The sequence below is a fragment of the Macaca mulatta genome, chromosome 12, assembly GCF_049350105.2.
Source record: "Macaca mulatta isolate MMU2019108-1 chromosome 12, T2T-MMU8v2.0, whole genome shotgun sequence".
Classification (NCBI taxonomy): Eukaryota; Metazoa; Chordata; class Mammalia; order Primates; family Cercopithecidae; genus Macaca; species Macaca mulatta.
The window spans coordinates 132,042,872-132,066,143 of NC_133417.1; the positions used below are offsets into that span (position 1 = coordinate 132,042,872).

Here is a 23,272-nt window from a genome sequence, read left to right on the forward strand (position 1 = left end):
TTAGGGGAAAACTGAGGAACTCTAAATAAAGTATGGACTTCAGTTAATAATGATGTGTCACATAGTTGTATAATACTAATGCAAGATGTTAATAAAGGCAGAAACTAGGTGTGAAGTACATAGTAAATCTCTGTTCTGCCTTTACGATCATTCTGTAAATCTATAACTGTCCTGAAATTAAAAAGTGTATTTTAAAAATGTTATTGAGTTAAAAATGAAAACAATATTAGATAAAACAAGCTTAGGTGACTATATAAATATTCAAGTATTTTGTTTTCCAAGGGATTTTCAAATGTATTTAAAGTTCCTGACCACTTAGAGAACCCCAAATTGTAAACTGTATTTGATGAATTATTGTTCTTCAGAGAATAGTTGGATGACGCAAAATTTCTTTCAGAGGAAACTGGCTGATATGGTTTGGCTCTGTGTCCCCACCCAAATATCATCTTGTAGTTCCCATAATTCCCATGTGTTGTGGGAGGGACCTGGTGGGAGATGACTGCATCATTGGGCGGGTCTTTCCTGTGCTGTTCTCATGATAGTGAATGAGTCTCATGAGATCTGATAGTTTTAGAAACAGGGGTTTCTCTGCACAAGCTCTCTTTTTACCTGCTTCCATCCACATAAGATGTGACTTGCTCCTCTCTACCTTCCGCCATGATTGTGAGGTCTTCCCAGCCAGGTGGAACTGTAAGTCCAATTAAACCTCTTTAGTATGTAAATTGCCCAGTCTCGGGTATGTCTTTATCAGCAGCATGAAAATGGACTAATACACTGACCCTATTTCAGCAAATAAACATATGTTATATTTGAAACCCAGAAAAGTCATAGTCAGTTTAATTAGAATTGCCTGATCAATTATAAAATACTTTCTATTTATAAATATTTTCTAAGAATTTCTTAGAAAATTCATTTCCTATCTTATTTCCTCTTTTAGCAAACTGATTATGCAGTACCAAGGTTATGATTTTTCCATTTATTCTTCTGCATATCTACATATGGTCATCGTGTTTTATTTTAAATTTGTTTTTAGAACTTAATAGTACTTTACAGTATATTTCTATAATTTAAATCTTCTGATAAAAATATAATTTATAGCCTCATTTTTTTAAAAAAGGGCCACTTGTCACCACTACTAAAATCAGAATGAGGGAAATTCTCTCACATGTAAATGAAGGATTTAAGTTAGAGATAAAGGAATTTCCTCACCATAAAAGCTGTTATCCACTAGAAAAAGCAACCTCAAAATTGTGGGATTTCTTCTTGTGATGTATGGATTTAACAGGAATATGCCTGAAGATCCTTACTTGTAAAATACACAGCAATACCAAAGTAAACTTTTATATAAAAGTAGTTTCAAGGTAAGTCTTTCCTCCCAAACATTAAATACTTTTCTAACAGAATTTTCAAAAAACACTTTTGGAAAAAGAAAGATTAGAGTATACACATTACCACTTTTGCACACTAGTCTTAAAAAGAAAACTCTTAATAATACCCAGTGAAAATTACTACCATTCAATGCTGCAACATAAGCTATGATTCATGACACCCCTGCTCCCTCCAACACCCAATGCCTAGTACACATAGATGGCCACACTAGTGGCCACCTTCAGTCTTCTCTAGGGCTTCCCAGATGTACCACATACTCCTAACATCCTTCTCGCAATATGTCACCTGTTCCAGATCTTGACTTTCATGTAAGACTCTCTCTATGAAGCACATATACATCAACTTCAACTCTTGCTTCCTTCTCTTTTATAATTTGCCCTATTACATCACAAAAATGTGCCCTGGGGAAGTTGGTCCTCTACAGCTTTCTCGCTCACATGGCCCTCAAGAAAGGAAGTTCTAAGAAAGCTTGAATTTTTGTCTGTTTTCTTCACAGTTGTAATTCAAGAACTTAGAGTACGCCTGGAACTCAGTAGAAATTCACTAACTCCTCATTGTACTACTTAACCAGAATGCTCTCTCATGACAGGTCTACAAACATTTGAGTCTTCAGCGACTCCCCACCAAGATCTTCACGACCGGTTATGATTTCTGTTAAATTTCAGGTTCATCAATTACAACAGCTTACTTCTGCAATGAATGGAAAAATCTAAGAAAATATTCAATACCCACCAAGTGTTAGCAGTAGTAATGTAGTTAATAAAAACTTTGTTTTCCTGAATAGAGTATGATTCTGATCTACAGACAAATGAGGTGCTGGTATATTTCCCATATTGTGCTTTAAAACCCTATGGTCCAACATTCATTCATTACTTACATACAACAAACAGTATCTACCAAATGCCAGACTCATTCCACTGAGCATTCAAATCTATTCAGCCATGCTGGTGAAAAGAGAAAGAGCCTAGCTCAATACCAGACACATACCTATAAGAACACACATCTTCAAGTTTTAGAAAGCAGCAAAAATGTTAAATTACTGTGAAGAGCCAATAAAATTGAAGTCTTATTTAAAATAAAACAGAACTAATTTATATTACAGATCTTGTGGAGGTGTGGGTTTCATACCCAAATGTGGCAAATGTTCTGCTATAAGTATTATAAAAGTGCTTGGATCCTAAGTTTTAGCTCAATACTTCAAATGTCAAACAATAGTTAAAAACAATTGCTACAATAGCTGGCACACCAGTTTAGAATACACATTCCATTATTTTGGTCATCACACCAGTTCAGCCTCAATGAAGTGTGGAAACAAAAGTCAGGGAATGCAGGGGAAAAGTCTCAAAGCAATTAGGTTCAATTTTCCAGACCAAGGTAACATTTTAGCAGAGGAGCTACCAAGGGCTACACTGGCAAAATGGACTCATTTAAATATAATTCCTTTTCCTAAACCTTATCCATATTTTAGTAGAGGGACTAATTAGCAACAATATTCCCAAGAGGAAGAAAAAGGAGGAGCAATGGGACACATCAAGAGGGAAATCTATGAATCATAAACTTTCTAACTGGCCTCTGTTTAAAAATAGAGGTAGCGGCTGGGCGTGGTGGCTCATGCCTGTAATCTCAGCACTTTGGGAGGCTAAGGCAGGTGAATCATGAAGTCAGAAGTTTGAGAACAGCCTGGCCAACATGGTGAAACCCTGTCTCTACTAAAAATACAAAAAATTAGCTGGGCGTGGTGCCAGGCGCCTATAATCCCAGCTACTCGGGAGGCTGAGGCAGGAGAATCACTTGAACCCGGGAAGCGGAGGTTGCAGTGAGCTGAGATCGCGCCACTGTACTCTAGCCCAGGCAATAGTGCGAGATTCCATCTCAAATAAATAAATAAAATAAAATAAAATTAGAGGTAGCTGTGATATAATGCTATTTTTCAAATAATTTTCTCATTGCTTTTGATATCTGAAACCTCAGTGAAGATGCTACACTATGACCTAGATCAGTAAGCTACAATTAACATCAGAAGAACTATATTAGTAGAATAAAAGCTGATGAGCTACTGTTGGAAGCACAAAAATAAATCTTGTCAAAACAAAGCAAAGTTCCTGTCAATCTTCAAAGGAATGGTTTGGGGGAACGAAGGAAGTGTCCAAGATTTAAGATACATAGAAAGTTGCAATTAATTTTATCCAAGTTTTTATATCCAGTCATACCACATTACAAAAACTCTTGTAATTTTGATTGACTGTTTTTAATATATCTGATATTGTTAAATCTGAATTTTTAAAATATTTGACAAATGGAACGGTTTGAGGTACTCAAAAAATATCCACATTATTGTTCTTGTTTGAAACTTTTCTAAAGTCACCCTCTCCCTTGATCCAAGACTCTTCCCTGAACTGTTGATAAATACGTTTTCCATGTGTCAAGTGTTTTGTGAGCACCAACTTGGATAATGGAGTCATGAAATGAAGAGTGAGCCTACTCTCAAATAGCTCACAATTTTTAGTAGGAAGGAGTGCCATAAAACCAGTAACTGGAGCAAAGACAGGTGGTGTTACCGCTTCCATCATCCTTCAGGAAGGGGTCAATTTTCTGAACTAAAAAGAGAGGTAGGGTGGTAGGTACACTTGACCCCAGCTAATAAAAGATTTCGGCATTTTCTTTGGTCAATGCATTTAAACGCACTGATTTTACATTGCAAATGCAATTTTACTTACTTTTGCTGGAAATCCATTCAGAACTCTTCTTAGCTAAGAGAGTTGTTCCTAAATACCTTCCGCCACTATTTTTTAAAATAGTATTTCCCATCCACAAAAAAGGAAAAGAAAAGAAAAATGCTGAAGTTTCCTAAACTGGTGAGTAACAGTAAATCCTACGAGTCAGGCTAGGGAGGGAGCCGTGGAATGAGGCTCTATTCATAGAGAAGAGACACATTAATTAAAAATCCACCTAAAAGGAGCCAGTGAATTAGATCGAATTGGGTGGTATGGGTTTTTGTTGTGTACTTGATAATGCAAAGACGTTTTCCATGAGCCCATCTAACTAATACGGCGTGGTGGGAAGCAGGCTTTGAAGACACAATAACATTCCTCCAGCGAGCTTCAAGCTGGAGGCTAAAGCACCAGCCATTCATTTCCCCATCTTGAGACACATTTTTCACCCAGTTCAAAGGCCCAAGAAAACAACAAGCCTGCACACTTTCTGAAGGTCGGCCTTTGTAGGGACTTGTGGGGGACTAAAGGCTCAGGCTGCAAAATATTTTTAAAGACCAAGTTTTAGGAATGTAACCTTTTTTATTGGACTGCAGTTTCCACTCCCTAGTCCTCCTCCTCACCCCTCAATACACACACACACACACACACGCACGCACGCACGCACACACACACGTTTGGGAAAAAGGTAGTTTTAATTATACTCTTGGTAACTTCCAGGGTACTCTACAAGTGGAAATAAAATATTTTTAGAAATTAATTTATTACTCATTCTTTTAAAAATGTAATATTAATATTCCTTAACCTAACCAGAAGGAATGGGATTCGCTTTGAAAGGAAGTTATTGTTTAGCTGTGGTTCAAAGAGTATGCTGGAATTGGGAAGCGGGGCAGAGGGAGCTAGTAAGGGGTGGGTTAGTGGGGTGGACTGGAGCTGCCAAGATAACAATATAAATACCACCACATTAAACTTTCAGTTTCTCCCTCTTGGCTCCCCTCCATGACATATTTTATACAGTGTCTTGTTTTGTTTTGTTCTGTAACCTCAGGAACATTTAAGGTATTTGAGATTCTGGTAAAAGAGAAATGTAAATAGTAGCTGATGGGAGAGCTGGGTGAAGAGTTAACTAAAGTACTGCCTTTGCTTTGAGTGGGATACGGCAAACCATTTGCATTTGCCTTCCAATAATCAGCAACTCTGTGTTACCCAAATCTAGATTTTTGCTCAGGCAGCAAAAGCCCTTTCAAACCATTTCAAAGTCTCTGACTCCATTTAGGCCCTTGCTATCCACCTCTCCCCACAAAACGTCCAGCGCCCTGCACCAGTTCTCATGTGGCTCAGCTTGTTGTATAAGTGGGAACAAGCAGTCAGCCATTGGTGAAGGGACAGTGGGAAGATATCCCCTGGCTCTAGGTTCCCTTCCAGTACCATATTCGTTTTCAAGTCCTATGTGAGCCACCTGAGGACTGTTACAAAGTGTAATCCTTGGTTGGGTGCTGTGGCTCATGCCTGTAACTCCAGCATTTTGGGAGGCCAAGGTGGGCAGATCACTTGAGGTCAGGAGTACATGGCCAGCCTGGCCAACATGGTGAAACCCTGTCTCTACTAAAAATACAAAAATTAGCCTGGTGTGGTGGCGCACCCCTGTAATCCCATCTACTCAGGTGCTGAGGTAGGAGAATCGCTGGAACCCAGGAGGCGGAGGCTACAGCGAGCCAAGATCGCACCACTGCACTCCAGCCTGGGCAACATAGTGAGACTCTGTCCTAAAACAAAACAAAACGAAACAAAAGTAAAATCCTCTAACCTAGCTCATGTTAGACATCTGGAACAAATAGTATATTTTCACCAGCCACCAATGGCACTAAAAATAGAGACAACCGCATCTACTACTAGAAACCTCAATAGTCATTTTTCAATGTTTTACTTAGAGGTGAGCTTTCAGCCTTCACTCATCTAATAAGAGGTATTCTTAAGGAGATCTAACTCTTAAAAAGATGCCATCAAGACCTGAATCTGCACTTGGCCCACAGAGCATGTAATATAAAAATATGTGTTTCTCCTTTACAAACCTGAGTAACAGAAGTACATTAAGTATTTTCTGAAATCATTTCCTGCCCCTACATTTACAGTAGTGCCCATTATTCTACTTCATAACACTCTGCCCTTCCTCTTCCTCATGCCACATTTTGCAGTAGCATATTTATTTATTTACTTGTCTATTCTTTGCCCCCATAAAGTGCCACAAAGGCAGGGACACATCTATTTCAGTCTCCACTGCCCGGCTCACAGAATAAACTCAATGAATATTTATCTAAGGGAACATAAGTGTTCATGTTTTCCAAAAAAATTAGTATGAAGGAAATCGCTGATATTTCACCCAAAAGTAGAACTGTTCACTATAAACATCTAAGAATAATTTGATTCTAAATGTTCAAATGCAGTTGATAAACATTTACTAATGACAACAAAATAACTGCATTTAGTATACTATGGTATCATAGTAAGTCAGAAAATACGGATTTTCTAATAGTATCTATTTTATCCCCTTGATACTGGATGTGGCTATGTGACTTGCTTTAGGCAATGGGATAGTAGCAAATGTGATGTAAGCAGAAGCTTGAAAAGTACTTATGCATTCATTGCTTCCCTGCCCTTGATGCTGGGAACCGGTTCAATACCACATGAGGACTGGGTCAGGCTGCTGCGGACACGTGGACCAGTCAATAGCAAGCACCAACTGACAGCCATTATCATCCACTAGATATGTTAGGAAGAGAATCCTAGACAACCAGCCAGTCAGTCCTCCAACTGACTGAACCACATGCGTTTAGCCTGATGAGACAAGCAGAAGAACTGCCCCGCTCAACTCAGCCTAAATTACCAACACACAGAATTGTGACCTAGTGAATGACTAATGTTTTAAAGCACTTTATTTGGTTGTGGTTTGTTACATATTGAAAGCTAAATGATATATACTCCTGAGAAACTAGACACAAAATTCTTTTAACAGCTTTTTAAAACTTTCCTTCATATTGAGGAATTTCATTCCTCCTTACTTTAATCTGGAAGAAAACTAATACTACTGCTGTTAGTATACTCTTATTGGTAAGTCACCAAAAACACGATCAAACGCTGACGATTCTAATTCAATTCTAATTCATTTTTTTTTTTTTTAGATTGAGTATTGCTCTTGTCTTTTAGTCTAGAGCGCGGTGGTGTGATCTCGGCTCTCTGTCTCTCAGGTTCAAGTGATTCTCCTGCCTCAGTCTCCCGAGTAGCTGGGATTACAGGCACCTGCCAACACGTGCAGCTAATTTTTGTATTTTTAGTAGAGACGGGGTTTCACCATGATGGTCAGGCTGGTCTCCAACTCCTAACCTCAGGTGATCCACCCACCTCGGCCTCCCAAAGTGCTGGGATTATAGGCGTGAGCCACCGTGCCCAGCCTCTAATTCAAATGTTATCTGTTACCACATTCTCGAAAGTTTCTATTTTGTAACAAGAGCTACCCCATTCTATTCATTGTCTTCCTGGACCACAATTAGCAAGAATAGCAGGGTATCAGTCATAACGTTTTTGACCATTACAGAAGCTCCTCTTTGCTTCAAAATAGAAATTATCTCAGCAATACACACCTTCCTTAGGAGACAGGGTAGATTCTCTAAATTCCATTCCTGTCCAGTATTAATAACTTTGGAGAAAATAAGTGAGAGGACATTGCTAGTATAAATAAATTTCATTAATTAGTTGTATGTAGTCCTATGTATAAAATAAATTGCTCCCAGAATTTGAAATGTTGAAAGACTATTCCAATAAAAAGCATTAATTCTTTTGAGCACTGAAAAATATGAGACATTGGTATCCAGAAAGTCTTCAAAAAGATCCTTAACCTTAATACTTAATCCCATTACACTATTATTAAGAACTAGTTATTCACTCAGTCTTGGGGGAATGAATGCCTAAGTACCATGAAAGTGAACAGGAAAAGAAAATAAAGTAATAAAGATTTAAATTGGTGATGTTTAAAAACTTAAAACTTTTCTGGCCAGGTGTGGTGGCCCACACCTATAATCCCGGCACTTTGGGAGGCCAAGGCGGGTAGATCACTTGAGGTCAGGAGTTCAAGACCAGCTTGGCCAACATGGTGAAACCCCGTCTCTACTAAAAATACAAAAATTAGCCAGGTGTGGTGGCGCATGCCTGTAATCCCAGCGACTCAGGAGGCTGACGCTAGAGAATGGCTTGAACCTGGGAGGCGAAGGTTACAGTGAGCCAAGATTGTGTCACTGCACTCCAGCCTGAGTGACAGAGTGAGACTCCATCTCAAAAAGCAAACAAAAATAAACAAATAAATAAGACACGTGTCTTAATTTGCACATTTCCAACTTGAAAAACCAGATCTTTTTTTTTTTTTTTTTTTTTTTGAGACGTTGTCTTGCTCTGTCGCCCAGGCTGGAGTGCAGTGGCCCGATCTCCACTCACTGCAAGTTCCGCCTCCCGGGTTCACGCCATTCTCCTGCCTCAGCCTCCCGTGTAGCTGTGACTACAGGCGCCCGCTACTGCGCCCGGCTAATTTTTGTATTTTTAGTAGAGACTGGGTTTCACCGTGTTAGTCAGGATGGTCTCGATCTCCTGACCTCGTGATCCGCCCGTCTCGGCCTCCCAAAGTGCTGGGATTACAGGCGTGAGCCACCGCGCCCAGCCACCAGATCATTTTAACCTATATTTTCCCCTTTCACTGTTAAGATAGACTGATTAATCTCTAGAAATTTTTGAACCTGAGGATTGAAAAGAGACATGGAAAGTAGTGTGTCCTTTTTTTCCCTTTAAGAATAACAAACAAACAAACAAAAAACAAGTAAGTCTGTTGTACGAGGTGTATTATCTGCTGTGCCCCTTTAAGTGCTGAAATTTGGGATCTGAGCATATTCTTCCATAGAAGACTTGGAGCAGTTGGGCATTTAACCAACTTTCTGTTACAAAGCTTCAAAATTTATAAGCAGTCTATCTCTGGAAAGATAAACAAAACCCAGCAGTGATGGCGGCCTATGAGAAACTGGGGACAAAGGTGGGAGGAAGTTCTATGTTTCACTCTCTACGTTAAAAAAGAAAAAAAAACCACTTGAAACTTATAGCATGTACATGTATCACCTATACAAAAATATAGAGAAAAAATAGTGTGAAGAGACCCAGCAAGCTATTATAAAACTTGGTAGTCTTAAAAGAAGCTTTTTAAAAATGTTTCTGTAAGAGACTACCACAAACTTAAAAATAAATATGACTGCATATCATCAAAACAGAGGGAGAGAAATCTCAAAAGTGATTATACTTCCAGCCAGAAGCAAGCAAGGAACCACAGTTAAAAGTGTTGGAGCCTTTCTTTATTAAAAATAAAAACCACCCACCCAAAGGAAAAAAAAGAAAGAAGTCCTGGAATAACAAAGCTAAGATAGCAAGAAAAGACTTTAAAATTTCTTTTGTAGCCCCCACTTTCACCCCACGTTTCCTAACACTGGCCGCCCATAACAAGTCCACATTCAACCCCTCTTCATTTAACAGCTGGATGCCTCTTCTTCTGGCTACTTTCACTGGGACTAAAGATCCAAAGCCAAGATATCTTTTTCCTGCTTTTTGTCAATATTACATTTGCAAGCTTAATATCCAAAAACGGGCCATTCTTCCAAATGAGAGTTTCAACAGCCTTCCTGATTATTTAGTATGCTGATGGTATTGTCAGACAGGAAGCCATGGTTAGAAAGATTTAGAAAAACACAAACCTTTAAGGTAGATGGGCACTTTTGCCCATTAGGTTTATGAAAAATGCCAACTTTTGTGAACTACACAATTTGAATCTTGATTTGTTTCTCCCGGATAACTTCTGTCAAAGAAATTTGGTAACTACTTTGGTGATCTCCTCTCAGTACCATTTTTTCCCTCCATTTCCATGAATCTACCTTCATCCCCTTTCACTAAAAGGTGTACTACATGGAACATGATAGGTGCTCTGCTCAATAGTGCTTACTGAGTAAAAGGCAGGAGAGGGGAAAAACAACAAAAAATGGCTTAGGGCCTATTTGACCAAAAGCAGATAATTTATGTTAGGCTTGAGAAATGGGTGATGGGCTTGAATAGTATTAAAGACAATTAAAGATCTTCCGATCTTCTGATTGTTCCCACAACCCCTAAAACTCAAGGGTAAATATAATTATTTTTCATATCCATAGAGCCCTCCAAATAATTTTGAAGTGAATAGGGACATGACGATTGAAGAAGATTAGATAAATTATAGTTGACTACAGAGCAATTACTGAATATTCCAGTGGCCTTTAACTAACTGCTAAATGTTTATAAATGGCTTTTAATATTTTGCTAGCTCACTTAGATCATATCCTTCCTAAAAGTAAAATCATGACTTTCTGTGCAAAACATAATTTGTTTGCCACATTACATATATTTGGAAAAAAAAAAAAAAGTCTCTTTGATCATTTCAACAAACGTGAGAAAACTTCTCAAGATTAAATGATACTGTTCAGCAACATGACCTAAATATGTCAGGGAGGATCAGAGAACACCTATCAAAGTATTCTTTGGTCAACAATAAAAGCGGAGTGCAAGGATACATATGTAATATTCAATATTTAAAAAACTTGGGATGGTAAAAGGAATACAATGAATGCAATCCAACTCAGCTTACTCAATAAAACATTCCTGATAGAGTAATAAAACCACAAAATCTCCATTCTGCTTTAAGATAACTGCAACTAGAATCACAGTCTGACCTATGTGTTCAACTCTACTGCCATTATCAATGGAAAATACAGAAAAAGGGTCAAAAAGCCTTTTCAACATAAACACATCTTTTTCAAAGCTCTATTATTTGAAGATCACTGACTCACTGAATAAGCACAAATAACATTTATCCAACCAAATTTATTTCAACAAATAGATTATAGCAGAGCCTGCTGCAAGACTACTATTAAAATGAAAAGTGTTCCTTTTATCACACATGACAGTACCTTATACTTATCTAATCCATCTTCTCCCTTTTTCAGTGAATTAAGAATGGGAGAGATACTACCATTTCCAAGGTGTAAGACGAAAATAGAAGCAAATAGATGATACTTACTAATCTATCATCTTAAAAAGCTTTACAATAAATTTTAGTAACTACGTCATACTATGAAATTAGTATACAATTATATCATACTAATATTTAAATGTAATTTTAAGTTAAAATTCAATATGATTATACTTTCTGAACATGTTTCAACAACATTTTAAAAAGAACTTTCAAAGTCTGCTGCATAGTTATGGACTAATAAGGTAACAAAAGAATAAATCAGTTACATAATTATAAATGTGGTAGAGGCAGGATCTATTATTTTACATACAAAAAAATACTAGTATGAAAAAAAGTTACAGGATCTTTAGTGTGAAACTGGCTTCAAGCATGATTCACAAGAAGCTATTTTCCTTGAATACAATTTCCAGTAACTTTGTAACATGAGGAAATAATTGAGGAAATGGCTTTCTTTAAAACAAAACAAAACCTTAAAACCGTGAAATGTTCCAATATACTAAATTAGCAACCCATCAAAATAAAAGGAACGATTTATATACTATTCAACTAAGACATATCTGATTATAGTGAGAGGATTGGAAGAGAATAAGTCCATGGAGTTTCTTAAGAGGCAACAGACTATTTTAATGACTTGTGAAATCCACATGGAGGGACAAAAAAGGCAGGAGCTTCTGAATATACTGGCAACTCAACAGCCAAGATAACACAGGGTTGGAAGAGCAGTGTTGGCTCAACTAATCAAAAATCCTAAAGCACAAAAAAAATCTGGACAACACTAATTTTGCCAGCAAGAGAAATATTGAGTTGTTTCATACACCTAAGCGAGAAAAATAAAGCTAAACAAAAAATTTTGGAAGACCTCCTATAGTCCCCAATTGGCTTCTCAAATTTCCTTTCCATTCACTTAAATGGTTATCTCACTGAAGAACACTGACGGCACAAATGCGAAACATTATCCACAAACACACCACCCCTGGAAAAGAGGTGATTTCCAACAGGATGCATGTGTTAATTTCCGCAGTGTGCACTGGTTAAAGCTTAATCTATACTGTGGGGAGGGGTGGGATGTTTCTGAGAGCTGACCTTAGGATGTAGGAGCTAGCAGGTGCCTTGCCTTCCCACACACATTTTATTTTTAAAAAGGTGGAAGGAAGAGGAGCATAATCCACTCTAGAGATGGTTCCAAAAACTTAGGCTGGTTAGTCAGGAGGGTTTGTCTTGGGGTCTGTTAAAACTTGAAAACGCCCCTTTGAAGCAAGAAAGGTTAATGTCACGCCCGAATCAAACGATGTTTTCCTTCCAGGCCCTGGTCTGGCCGTAAAGAATGTCTGATCCAAAGGTTAGAAATGGACAGAACAGGCTATTCTAATGCTTTATGATGACCCTGTCAACAACTTCTTCTTCAGAATCCTCATTGCAAATGACCCATTAAAGAGTATCAGTCATTTTCTCCACAACATTCCTATGTTTAGAGCTGCAAAGGAGGTTAGAATAATTGAGAACAAAATCCTCAAGTCACTGATGAAGAAATAGGTCCAGAGAAATTAAGTGACTTGCCCAAGGTCACTCAGCTGGTGAAGGGCACAGGCTGTGTTGGAGCCCAAGATCTCTGGCTCCCAAGAACTGCTTTTTCCATTGCATCATTTAAGATAGCACAAAGCTATATTCCTGGAATTCTGATCTAAAAAAAAAAAAAAAAAGTGGCATGCCCTTTGGATCCCAAGTCTCTTCTTGTAAGGCAATGCTGGAGATAGTATTTATTGAGGGTAAACTAAGAGAAATGACTACAATATATGCAACATTTTATGGATTTTTTAAAATATAAAAGGCTACCTAAACAATTGCAAAAGTTAAGCAAATTATTAGATGCTCAAACTTTTCTGGAATAACAGAGAAACTCTCTCCCACTGCTCAGTAGCAGTTTTGGGGCATAGCATTTGCACCTGCTTGGTACGTTTCCACCTGTTTCACTTGGCCCCTCAGAAAAAGCGCTGCCCTGAGATCTGATGATTCAGTGATGCAAGAGGGATGCTGGCTGGTGAGAAATGCTTATTTGAGAGGGAAGGAGGAGAAAATACGCCCACAGCACTTCTCTTTCTTATTTTCCTTATTTTAGAAAGGCCAAATCGCAACACATTTTCCATCCCATGTAGTAATATATCTCACATAATTTTGGTTACTGGAGGGTGCACAACACAACTCTAGCAAGCTTTCAAAATCGATGTGCCTAGCCTAAATTGACGGGCTGTCACTGGGACTGTCAATGATGGAAAAATGAATCTGTGTCTGAGAACGCGACAGCATTTCCTCTAAGCCTTGAAGGAACACACTACCCAAACCCTTGTCACACCGAGTTCTCAGGATCTGCAAGCCGCAGTCCCGTCTTTCATTTCTCTGTGAGCTCCCTCACAGCCCAGGAGGACGCGTTTTCCCAGCTCTTACCTAGCTCAGGTGCTTTGCAGTAAAGCCTATGGAGCCTAGGGCACTTTCAAGCCAAAGGAACTTCCCCTCCCCCAGTGACCAAAAACGACGGCAGCCGCAGCACTCGCAGGTCTCTCTCCCTCCCTTGGTGGCGGGGGGCGGGCAGGAATCGCGGACCAACCCCACCCGGCCCGCAGGCCCGCAGCCACGTGCGGGGCTCCCTTCCTGCTCGCGGATCTCGAGACAGGAAGACGAAGGAACGTGGCCTCGTAGTAAACCGTAGTAAAGAGAGGAGGGAAACAAAATGGGGCTCGTCACATGGTTACGGCCTGGATTTTTCTCAATTAAAAATAAGAGGAAGTGTGTGTTTCCGGCCCCCGTCCGTGGGCTGGTTGGACTTTTTCGTTCTTAGGATTCTGGTCCAAATGCAAGAATACGGCTGAGGGCACAATGTCCTCAGTCGGCGGGCGCGGTACGGAGGGGGCCTGTGGTTCAGCCTGCGGGCACCAGTGGGAAAGAGGTGTCAGGCGGGGTGGTAGAAAGCAGCCCAGGGCCGCCCGCCCGCTACCACCTCCTGGGGACCTGCGGAAAGCCCCGCCCCGCGCCCGCCGCGGCTCAGCCGTTTCACACGCTGATTGGCTGTGGTGGGGGCCAATCAGCGCCCAGCCCCCCCGCCCGCCCGGGACCCGGAGCCGCGCGGCTGTGCCCGAGGGCGGGGCCTCGCCAGCCAGCGCCGACCACGCGGCCCGGGAACTGGCCCGGCCGCCCGGGATGACCCGAGACGGGCGGGGGCGGGAGACCCGAGGGCGGCCTGGCTGCAGGTTCCCCCACCCCGGGCGAAAGGGGGCTCGGAGGAGGGAGGAGAAGGAATGCAGGAAGCGGAGGTGACCCGGAAAAGGGAAAGTGCCAGGGCTGAGAGGGTTTGCGCCAGCCAAAAAGGCCACACGGCTGGGGAAAAGGGAGGGAGGGGAGGCAACCTTGGAGGTACGGAATCCTTGACATCACATAAAAGGAAACAGAATGAAAAAGAAATGGAAAGAGTCTTTTTCTGTTTTTTTTTTTTTCTTTTTCTTTTTTTTTTTTTTTTTGGTCTTTTAAAGGGGGAGGGCATAACAAAGAATGACAAAAACAAAAAACTGAACCCAAAAAGCATGGCTGGGGTCTGTGTCTTTGTCAGCTGCAGTTTCAAAACTAAAAGACAAATTTGATGCCGGGTAAAGGTGGCGGGGCTGCTATGACCGAGTCTGAGAGGCTCTTTTTGCCCTGCTTCTTGGGCTCTCAATTTACTCTCTGCAGAGAGGGGGCCACAAGTACTGCGAAATTCTGAAAAGGAGCAAAAGAAAAAAAGGACATTGTCAGGAACATGAAATAAGAGGTGGAAACAAAGGGATGGCAGGGGATAGTACTAGAAAACGAGCAGGCCAGAACTAAGAGGCGATGCAACAGAAAGGGCAGGCAGAAAAGGTAACTGGACTACAGGTAAAGCAGAAAGGCTTCCAACAAGTCGAACTCCTGAGCTCAGTGCTTCACAAGTGGTGTCCTCTAACACAATGAAAAATTTTAAACAAGCCGAGATGTTTCAACAGCGCACACCCCTCATCACACCTCTATTCCTTTCACCGAGTCTCAGGTTTTACCTGAGAAATGAGGAAAAAGAGCAAAGACAGCAATTGCTGAGGAAGTGAGGAAAATAATGTTTGCACACACATACTCATTCGGAGCAGAAGCCGTTTGCCACTCACAGGTCTGACTTCTGTCTGTTTCAGATAACTATGGAATAACATCTTTGGACTCAACAGGGCACAGGCAAGCAAGCAGAAATCAGGATGTAAATGTGCCAGGTAGCATTTGGTGCCTCACTTTAAACACCAACACAAACATCTCAAATATGCATTGTAGAATTTTCCTGGTACGGTGCAAAGCATGGTCTATTGTTACTCCAGAATTATTAGAAATAGGATTATATGATTATTCCAGAATATTTTATTTTCCCAAAAAAGGTTAAGGATAGAAGGTTGTAGAGTTTTGTTTTTTTTTTAAATGCATCCAACACATAGGAGAATTTTATTTTAAAGCCCTTTTTAAAAATGAAAATTCTAGTTGGACATCAATTTTCTTCAGAGCAAACATTATTTATTCTACTCTATAAAAAGAAACCTAAAAAAATTAAGATGACAAGTAAGAAAAACTTTCTTCATCTCCTTTAAAACCAAAATTTTAGTTCTGCTGGGCTTGTTTCCTTCAAATTCTCATTATTTTACCAATGAGGCACTTTATAATACAAATGCTTAAAGTGTTGAGGGATTCTGACTCCCAAAAACATCATTTGATACAACAAGATTTGTACTGTTGACGTTGACATACACAATTAAATCTTCTAGTGAATGATGAAAATAAATGTTGAAATAAATGCTTATCAAATAAATGCTTTTTATAACATATCACCTAAAATCTTCATTTCAGTGTTCATATACCTTTTTCTTCTTCTACAAAATAGAGAATGATATGGATCGAATATTGGAAACAGAATTAAGAAGACTACGAACACATGATAAACAAATACCTATCAATAGGAAACCAGGGCACAGATTAATTTCTTATGAATTGACACAAATTAAGAAAAATCAATGCTTTGAAAAGCTTATTCTGTGGAGCATAGATAAAATTCACAAGATAATCAGTTTGTCAGAGTAAAATGTTTCCAAATGCTGGAAACTTCTGTATTGCCAACTCATCACATTATTTGCAAACTGTACTCCTCTCTTCTACCCACAATCATGACCACCAGAAAACAGGATCAACAGAACGAAGGGCAGGCTAATTTCCTATTACAAATGTTTTTCATTTTCAATACGGCATTAGCCACAGAAGACCTAAAGCCAACTTTCAGCATTTACTGCAGTGTCTACTCTTGAACTTAAAGGAACACAACAAATACCCTAAAAGTGGAGGGTATACAGTTTAGCCCTTCTATTCAATGCAAAACAAAACAAAACATATTAAGGCATGTTCCTTAGTATGCATTCTTCTCAACAAATAAAAGCTATTTTACAGAAGATGTATAGTAGCCCCCAAATGATATCTGTAATGTCTCAGTGCAAGAAGAGGTAACTGTAAGGCAGACATCCTAGGATGAACTCTCATAACTCTTAATCATGGGTCCCAGACACATACAGAGTTTCCTGCATATCCTGTATGAGAGAGGCCAGGCCCGTGGGATGGTGGGTTGGTGTGTGAATAATATTTCACAAATCCTGGTACAGGAACAAAAGGACAATGTAACCCATAATTACTTTGAGAGATCATAAAAATAGATAGGTACTTCTCTCTAAATATGTATTTCTAAAAAGCTCTTACTCCTTATCTTTTTAGGGCAGGATGAATAGAAATCAATGTTTCCCGCTACTGTTTATGTTGCCTTGGTATTATGAAATCACAGAACGAAAGGACAGAGAACAACTCGATAAGATCACCCTTAAGGGCTCCCAGAAACTATCTTAAAGGAAAGGTTTAGCCCCTGTGTTAATAAATATTTTCTGTAGAACGGTCCCTGTAGGGGCTGACTTAAATATATAGTGAAAAGAAAACTTCAACAAACCAATCAAGCTTCTTATGTAGGAACTTTACAAACCTCAGAACTGGCATAGGATATGTTTTAAAAATATGGCAGTAACTCCTTCACTTGGAAATTCTCAAACGAAAAAGCCCTCCTGTGGCTGCTCCTACATGTTTGTTTGACTCTCTGCCAGATGTCAGTGTGGGGTGAGCATCTTGTGTACCCTGAGAATGTAAGCGCATTCTCCCTGAGGAAGCAGTGGGAAAGAACAGGAAGGGGCAGAGGCGAAGAACAGAATTGAAGCACAAGGTTAAAAACAGTTTTGTCTTCTGACTTTGTCACCATGAAACGCACCTGCTGTGATGTCCAGTTGAGCTACTGAAGGTCCTCTGGCTGCTTCTGGAAACTGATGCTGGCATAGGCGCTTAAATCCTCACTTGAGCGGCGGCGGGTGGAGCTGCTCTCACTGCTACCCAGGGGTTGATGAGGGGGTGGGGGTGGGGGAGGCTGTGGTTGAGGGCTGCACTCCTGAGGGCGCTGTTTGAAGTCCTTGACCAAATCCAGATCTATGTAGTTAAGACCATTCTCCAAACCCCCAGCAGCCCCACACAGTTGGGCTGGCTCCTTGGGGGCTCCCCCAAGTTCCCCAGGCCTCAGCCACACATTCTCAAAGGAAGCAGAGCTGTGACGTTTCACATCCTCGCTGCTGCTGCTGCTACCGCCACCACCCCCTATTGCTGCCCCGGCTCCAAAGGGCACTGTGTTGCCCACCCGGGTGGCACTGGGTGTTGAGGAGAAGGTCTCGGAGCTATGCCTCCTCCGGCACCCTTGTGGGTCTGCACGGATCACTTTGGCACTCTGGTTGCGGTTAGGACTGAGGTTCACCCGGGTGAAGGCGCTCATGCCCCCAGGTCCTTGTGGGCCCCCCAGCAGGGATGAGTGGGCAGCCAGCTCTGCTGCCCCTTGAGGCCCAGTGGGGGAAGCAGAGGCTGCTGAGGATGAGGAGGCAGCAGCCATGGTGGCCCTGGGCAGGCTCACCTCCTCTGCAGCAATGCCTGTCCGCATGTCAGCATAGCTTACAGGGGCAATTGGCGAGGTGTCCACATAGCTCTGGCGGGGACAACTCATCTGCATGGTCATATAGTCACCCCGGCTGCTGGGCACTGCCCGGGTAGGCCTGCAAATGCTAGCAGCCCCGGGAGGTGCGGGCCCCAGTCTGCCCATCTCGACCCCAGTGCTCTCCTGCCAGGCTGCCCTCCGGCCCGGCCCCAGGTCCATCTTCATGTACTCCTCAGTGCCAGTCTCTTCCTCTCTGGGAGCTGGCTGGAGCTGGGATGGACACCTGACAGAAGGTGAGCTACGGGAAGCCACCGGGCCAGACAAGTAGCCAGGCTGATCACTCCCAAATTCAATATTCACATATTCCCCTGGGCTCTTGGGCTCCGGAGGGTGCAGCAGGGGCTGCTGTTGCTGCTGTTGCTGCTGCTGCTGCTGCTGCTGCTGCTGCTGCTGCTCTCGGGCCCGAGGTAAGGTGCTGGCCTTGGGATCCCCCAGGGACAGCCTCGTAGGCCGGGCCAGGCGGCTATTGGTCTGAGCAGCTGTGTCCACCTTTCGAGGCAGATGGGGCTGCAGAACCTGATGGTGGGGATGTGGAAGGCTGGGCTCCAGCCTAGCCCCACAGTATCCCCCACCCAGGCTGTCGCTGCTGGTGGAGGAGGAAGAATCATCCACTGTTGCAGCATAGAGAAGGCGACCAGAGCTAGCAGAAAGGCGGAGGTGCTGATGCCGGGCACCCTCCTCCGGCTCCCCAGGGCGCTGGGTGTGCTTAAAGGATCTTGGCAATGAGTAGTACGAGAGGACTGGCTTGTGCTGGGGGTCCTCAGGGCCATAGTAGCAGTCAGAGGGGCTGCTGGTGTTGGAGTCCCCCACTGGTGACATGTTCATGTAGTCACCTGTGCAAGGTAAGAGCTTGCCACCGCTGCTCTCCACTGGGGGTTTGGGGTGAGGCAAGACATGAGAGTGGTGGCCCCCTACCCCGTTTGTCCACAGCTTTCCATAGCTGCTCCCAGAAGGGACGGCACTGCTGCTGCTGCTGCTGGGGCCACCTCCAATGTCAGGAGAGCAGCCACCGCTGGGGGACATCATCATGTAGCCATTGGGGTCCACTCTCTGGGGATGGCGTCTGATGGGATTGATGATCTGCTGTGGGGCAGACACGCTCTTGGGGCTCATGGGCATATAGTCTCCACTGCCCTTTCGGCTGCTGGGCACTGGGGCCACCCCTGGGGACATGGGCATGTAGCCATCATCAGTGTGGAGGGTAGAGCTGTCTGGGCGGTGGTGGCCCCCCCGACGCTCCAAGGGGTGCATTTCCAGACCCTCCTCTGGGTAGGAGTGGGTGGGCACGAAGGCAGAGTGCCTGTGTCCCGGCAGTCGGCCTCCACTGCCACCTCCTGGTGGGTAGGCAGGCATCATCTCTGTATACTCCTCAATGGAAGCCACTGAGGACTGGGACGGGGTCTTCTGGTGGGTAATGGTAGGGGATGTGCCTGCAGAGTGAGTTCTCTTTCGGAAGCGATTATCCAGATCCGCAGCACTGGATGCTTCATCCCCAGCCAAGGCTGGACTCGTGCCCAAGCCTGTTCCTGGGGTGTAGCGGTGGCCATTGCCACCCCGAGACAAAATGTAGTGACCGTTGGGGGCGGTCAGGGTGGAGGGCCCCTTGCCGCCCATGCAGATATAGTTGCTTAGCTCCTCCTCACCGCGGGCTGGTGGGGTGTGGCCCAGGGAATCCGGAGTCACACTGCGGAAGGAACTCCGGAAATCGCAGGGACTGGAGCCATACTCATCTGAGGAGATGAAACCGCCATCGCTGGGAGAACCAGACACCGAAGCACTAGATCGCCGTGGGAAGAGACAATCCGAGGTGGAGCCATGGCCGCTGGTGCTGCTGGACGACAGACTGACGGGGCTGGTGGCCGAAGGCGAGCAGCGGGAAGCTGGCATGGGGATGGAGCGGCTGTGGTTGAGCGGGGGGTGCAGCCGGGCGCTGCCCCGATGCCGGTGGGCGTGGGTTCTGTTGGTGCTCGGACTCACAGGGCTGCCATCCACCGAGGCTGGGCGGGACATGGTGCCTTCGCCGTCACTGGAGGCGCGGACGCGGAAGGAGCCTGGTTTCCCGCCCACCATGCTGGCCGGGGAGGTGGCAGTGATGCTCTCAGTGCGAGATCGTCGGGTCAGCCCCACCTGGCTGGGCGGGGGGTTGTTGAGATGGTGCCGGCGCAGGGGGACGCTGATGGGGTTGGAGCAGTTGGACGAGGACTGACTCTTGCTGCGAGGGCGGAACTCATCGCTCATAGCCCGCATGGCCTCCAGGATGGTCTCGTGCATGTTCTGGGCCACCACGGAGTCATCCACCTGCATCCAGAACTCCCCGGGCCCCGTCACGGCAGAACGGCCCACCTCGATGAAGAAGAAGTTCTCCGAGTGGCCGCAGCGCCTGATGTTCATCAGCTGCAGCACCACGGCGGCTGCCTCCGAGTTCAGCTTCACGAAGCTGATGGTCTTGCTGGTCAGGCAGAGGCGGTAGATACCAATCAGGTTCTTTGTCTGACCCAGGCCCTTGGGCTTCAGGATCACCTGCCAGACCTCTTTGAACGCGGGTCCTGGGGGCACGTCACCGTAGCTCAAGTCCTCCCCAGCCTCACCAACGCCGGAGCTGCCACTGCAGCTGCCCCCGCCACCTCCCGCCCCGAGGGCCGCAGCTCCGTCGTGGTGGCCCTTGGCACGGTTGTGCAGCTGTAGGAGAGCCTGGTACCAGCTGTCTTGCTCCGCCTCGCTGTCCGCCGCGATGGCAAAGTGCTCGTCCCGGGTGTAGAGAGCCACCAGGTGCTTGTTCTTGGAGTCAGCCCGCTTGTTGATGTTGAAGCAGCTCTCAAGGGGGATCGAGCGTTTGGGGGCGCTCGACTTGTGCCGCCACTTCTTCTCGTTCTCGTAGTACTCGAGGCGCGCCGGGCCCCCAGCCTCGCTGGCCGCGCGCAGTACGAAGAAGCGTTTGTGCATGCTCTTGGGTTTGCGCAGGTAGCCCACCTTGCGCACGTCCGAGAAGCCATCGCTCTCCGGAGGGCTCGCCATGCTGCTGCCGCCGCCACCGCCACTGAGCAGAGGGAGGCGCCGAAAAACAACCGGGTGGGGGGCGGAGGCTCCTCGCTGTGGCCCCGCACATGCAAACAGGGCTAGAGGCAGCAGAAACCCCGACTCCGAAATCCACGCCGCCCCCCGCGCCAGGGAGGGGCTGCTGAAGGAGGACGCAGCTGCTGAGCCAAGGAGAGAGCCCGACCGGAGTTTTCGGGCGCTTCACGCCCGGCGGGGAGGCAGTGCGTCCGGGGTGAGGACAGCCCCGATCCTCCGAGAGCCAAGTCTCCTCTCAGTCGCCGCCGCCACCAGGAAGGAGCGAAGATGCATCTCTCGTCGCCCCAGCTGGAGTCCGGTGCGGGGAGGCGACAGTCGGGGGTCCCTGCGGTGCCCCTCCAGGAGCGCGCGCGCGCGCCTTCCCTCCTGAGTTCCCCTCTGGAAGTAGCGATTCCCGAGGCAAATTAAATATCCTTGGGCAGGGGGAGGCGGGTTGCCAAGTCCCAACGTTGCACGGGGTTCTCCCTCCTCCTTCGCCTCCTCCCACCCCCCAACCGTCCCAGCCGCCACCAGCCGCCCAAATACCAGCTCAATCGCAGAGACCGCGGCGCTGCGGCTGTTGCTGCTGCTGCTGCTGCTGCCGCCGCCCGCGGGCGCGTCCTCTGCAGCCCCCATTCGGGCCCATCTCGGCGGGCGGAGAAAGTGGCTTTTCCATGCGAAACGCTACCGGGCAGCCAGTGCAGCTGGGGACCGACCGGAGGGACAGGCTCATCCCTGCCCCTCGCTCCAGTCGGCAGGGGAGGAGGGGAGGGGACAAGGGCGAGAGGCGATGGGGGAGGTTTGTGAAGGGTTCGGGGAAGACGCCTGTTCCTAGGGAGGCGCTGCCGCTGCAGTTACTTCCCCCCTCCTCCCTCCTCCTCCTCCTCCTCCTCCTCGGAGAGTTGCCGAGAGCCCCAACCAAAACAAGCGGCGGCGTCTGGCTCTGCGCGCCGGCCCCCTCCGACCGCGCCGCCGTCTCACTCGGAGGAGAAAAACACGTGACGGAGCCTCCGCGCTCGGCAGCCGGGCAGCCGCCGCCGCCGGGAGGCTCCCGCCCGGGTCTCTACATTCCGGGCCGAGCCCGCCCCGCGCCCGCCCCTCTCCGCCCCCCGGCCGTACTGCAGCGGCGCCCGCGCCGAGCCCCGGCGCAGCGCTAGGACAGCGCCCCTGCGCGGCCGCCAGCCCAGGCGCAGCGCCTCCCTCACCGCGCGCCACCCAGGGCGCCCCCGGCCCGCAGGAATCCCCGCGGTGGGCGCGGGCGGGGGTGTTTGGGTGGCTACCCGAACGCACGAGGGGAGTCTGGGAAAACGGGAGGGGGCGAGCTCGAGAAGACGCAGGAGTGAGGGTGGGGGGCGACGGGGGGGGCACTGCGGCTACAGAGCCCCGAGTGGGAGACCGGGGGAAGGCGGGGGCGCGGGAGCTGGGCTGCCTCTTACCTAGCAGGTAAGACTTACCCACGGGAGGAAGGTTTCTAGTCAAGGCTTTTTCTCCCAGGAAATTTAAAAGCTACATTTCGGCTTCAGGGCGATAGGCCATGGTGAGGGATCTGTATTTTTGTAAGGTTTTCTAAAGGACTTCTGGGCCAGCCCTCCACCTTGGGATCCCCAGATTTGCTGCCGTGAGGTACCTGGAAGGCACAGAGGGACGCCGAAGGGCAGTGACTCGGAGCAGTTATGGTCACTGCAAAAGGAGAACAGGGATCCCCAGGAAGTGTCTCACATCCGGCGCTGTGGGATTAGCTGCTGATCAATTAGGGAGAAAATGTAAATATCACCGTTTCTCCTGCTCCCCTTGCCCATCCGAGTGAGGGGGGATTCACACATAAGGCTGAGGGCATGGGGGAGGGGAAATGAGAGGTCCCTTATCATATTCCGAAGTCTATCCGTGACTTTAAAAAGCTGTTAGGGACCTTCAGAGGGTTCATAAGGCCAAAACCCTACT

The 23,272-nt window shown here is 45.7% G+C and overlaps 1 protein-coding gene across 2 annotated transcripts in view; it reads right to left on the minus strand.

The window, feature by feature from the left end:
* The window catches only part of IRS1 (insulin receptor substrate 1), a 63,322-nt gene extending 40,934 nt beyond the window's left edge, over window positions 1-22,388 (minus strand). Inside the window, exons 1-2 of one of the 2 annotated variants that reach the window (XM_015111187.3) lie at window positions 17,516-22,370; window positions 14,649-14,928 (exon numbers count right to left, since the gene is read on the minus strand). In XM_015111187.3, the coding sequence (XP_014966673.2) occupies window positions 17,537-21,295 (3,759 nt within the window). In that variant the 5' untranslated portion in view covers window positions 21,296-22,370 and the 3' untranslated portion in view covers window positions 14,649-14,928; window positions 17,516-17,536. Of the gene's footprint in view, window positions 1-14,648; window positions 14,929-17,515 lie in introns of those variants that run through there. The other variant, XM_015111186.3, reaches the window with a different exon arrangement.
* Window positions 22,389-23,272: the final 884 nt, after the last annotated feature.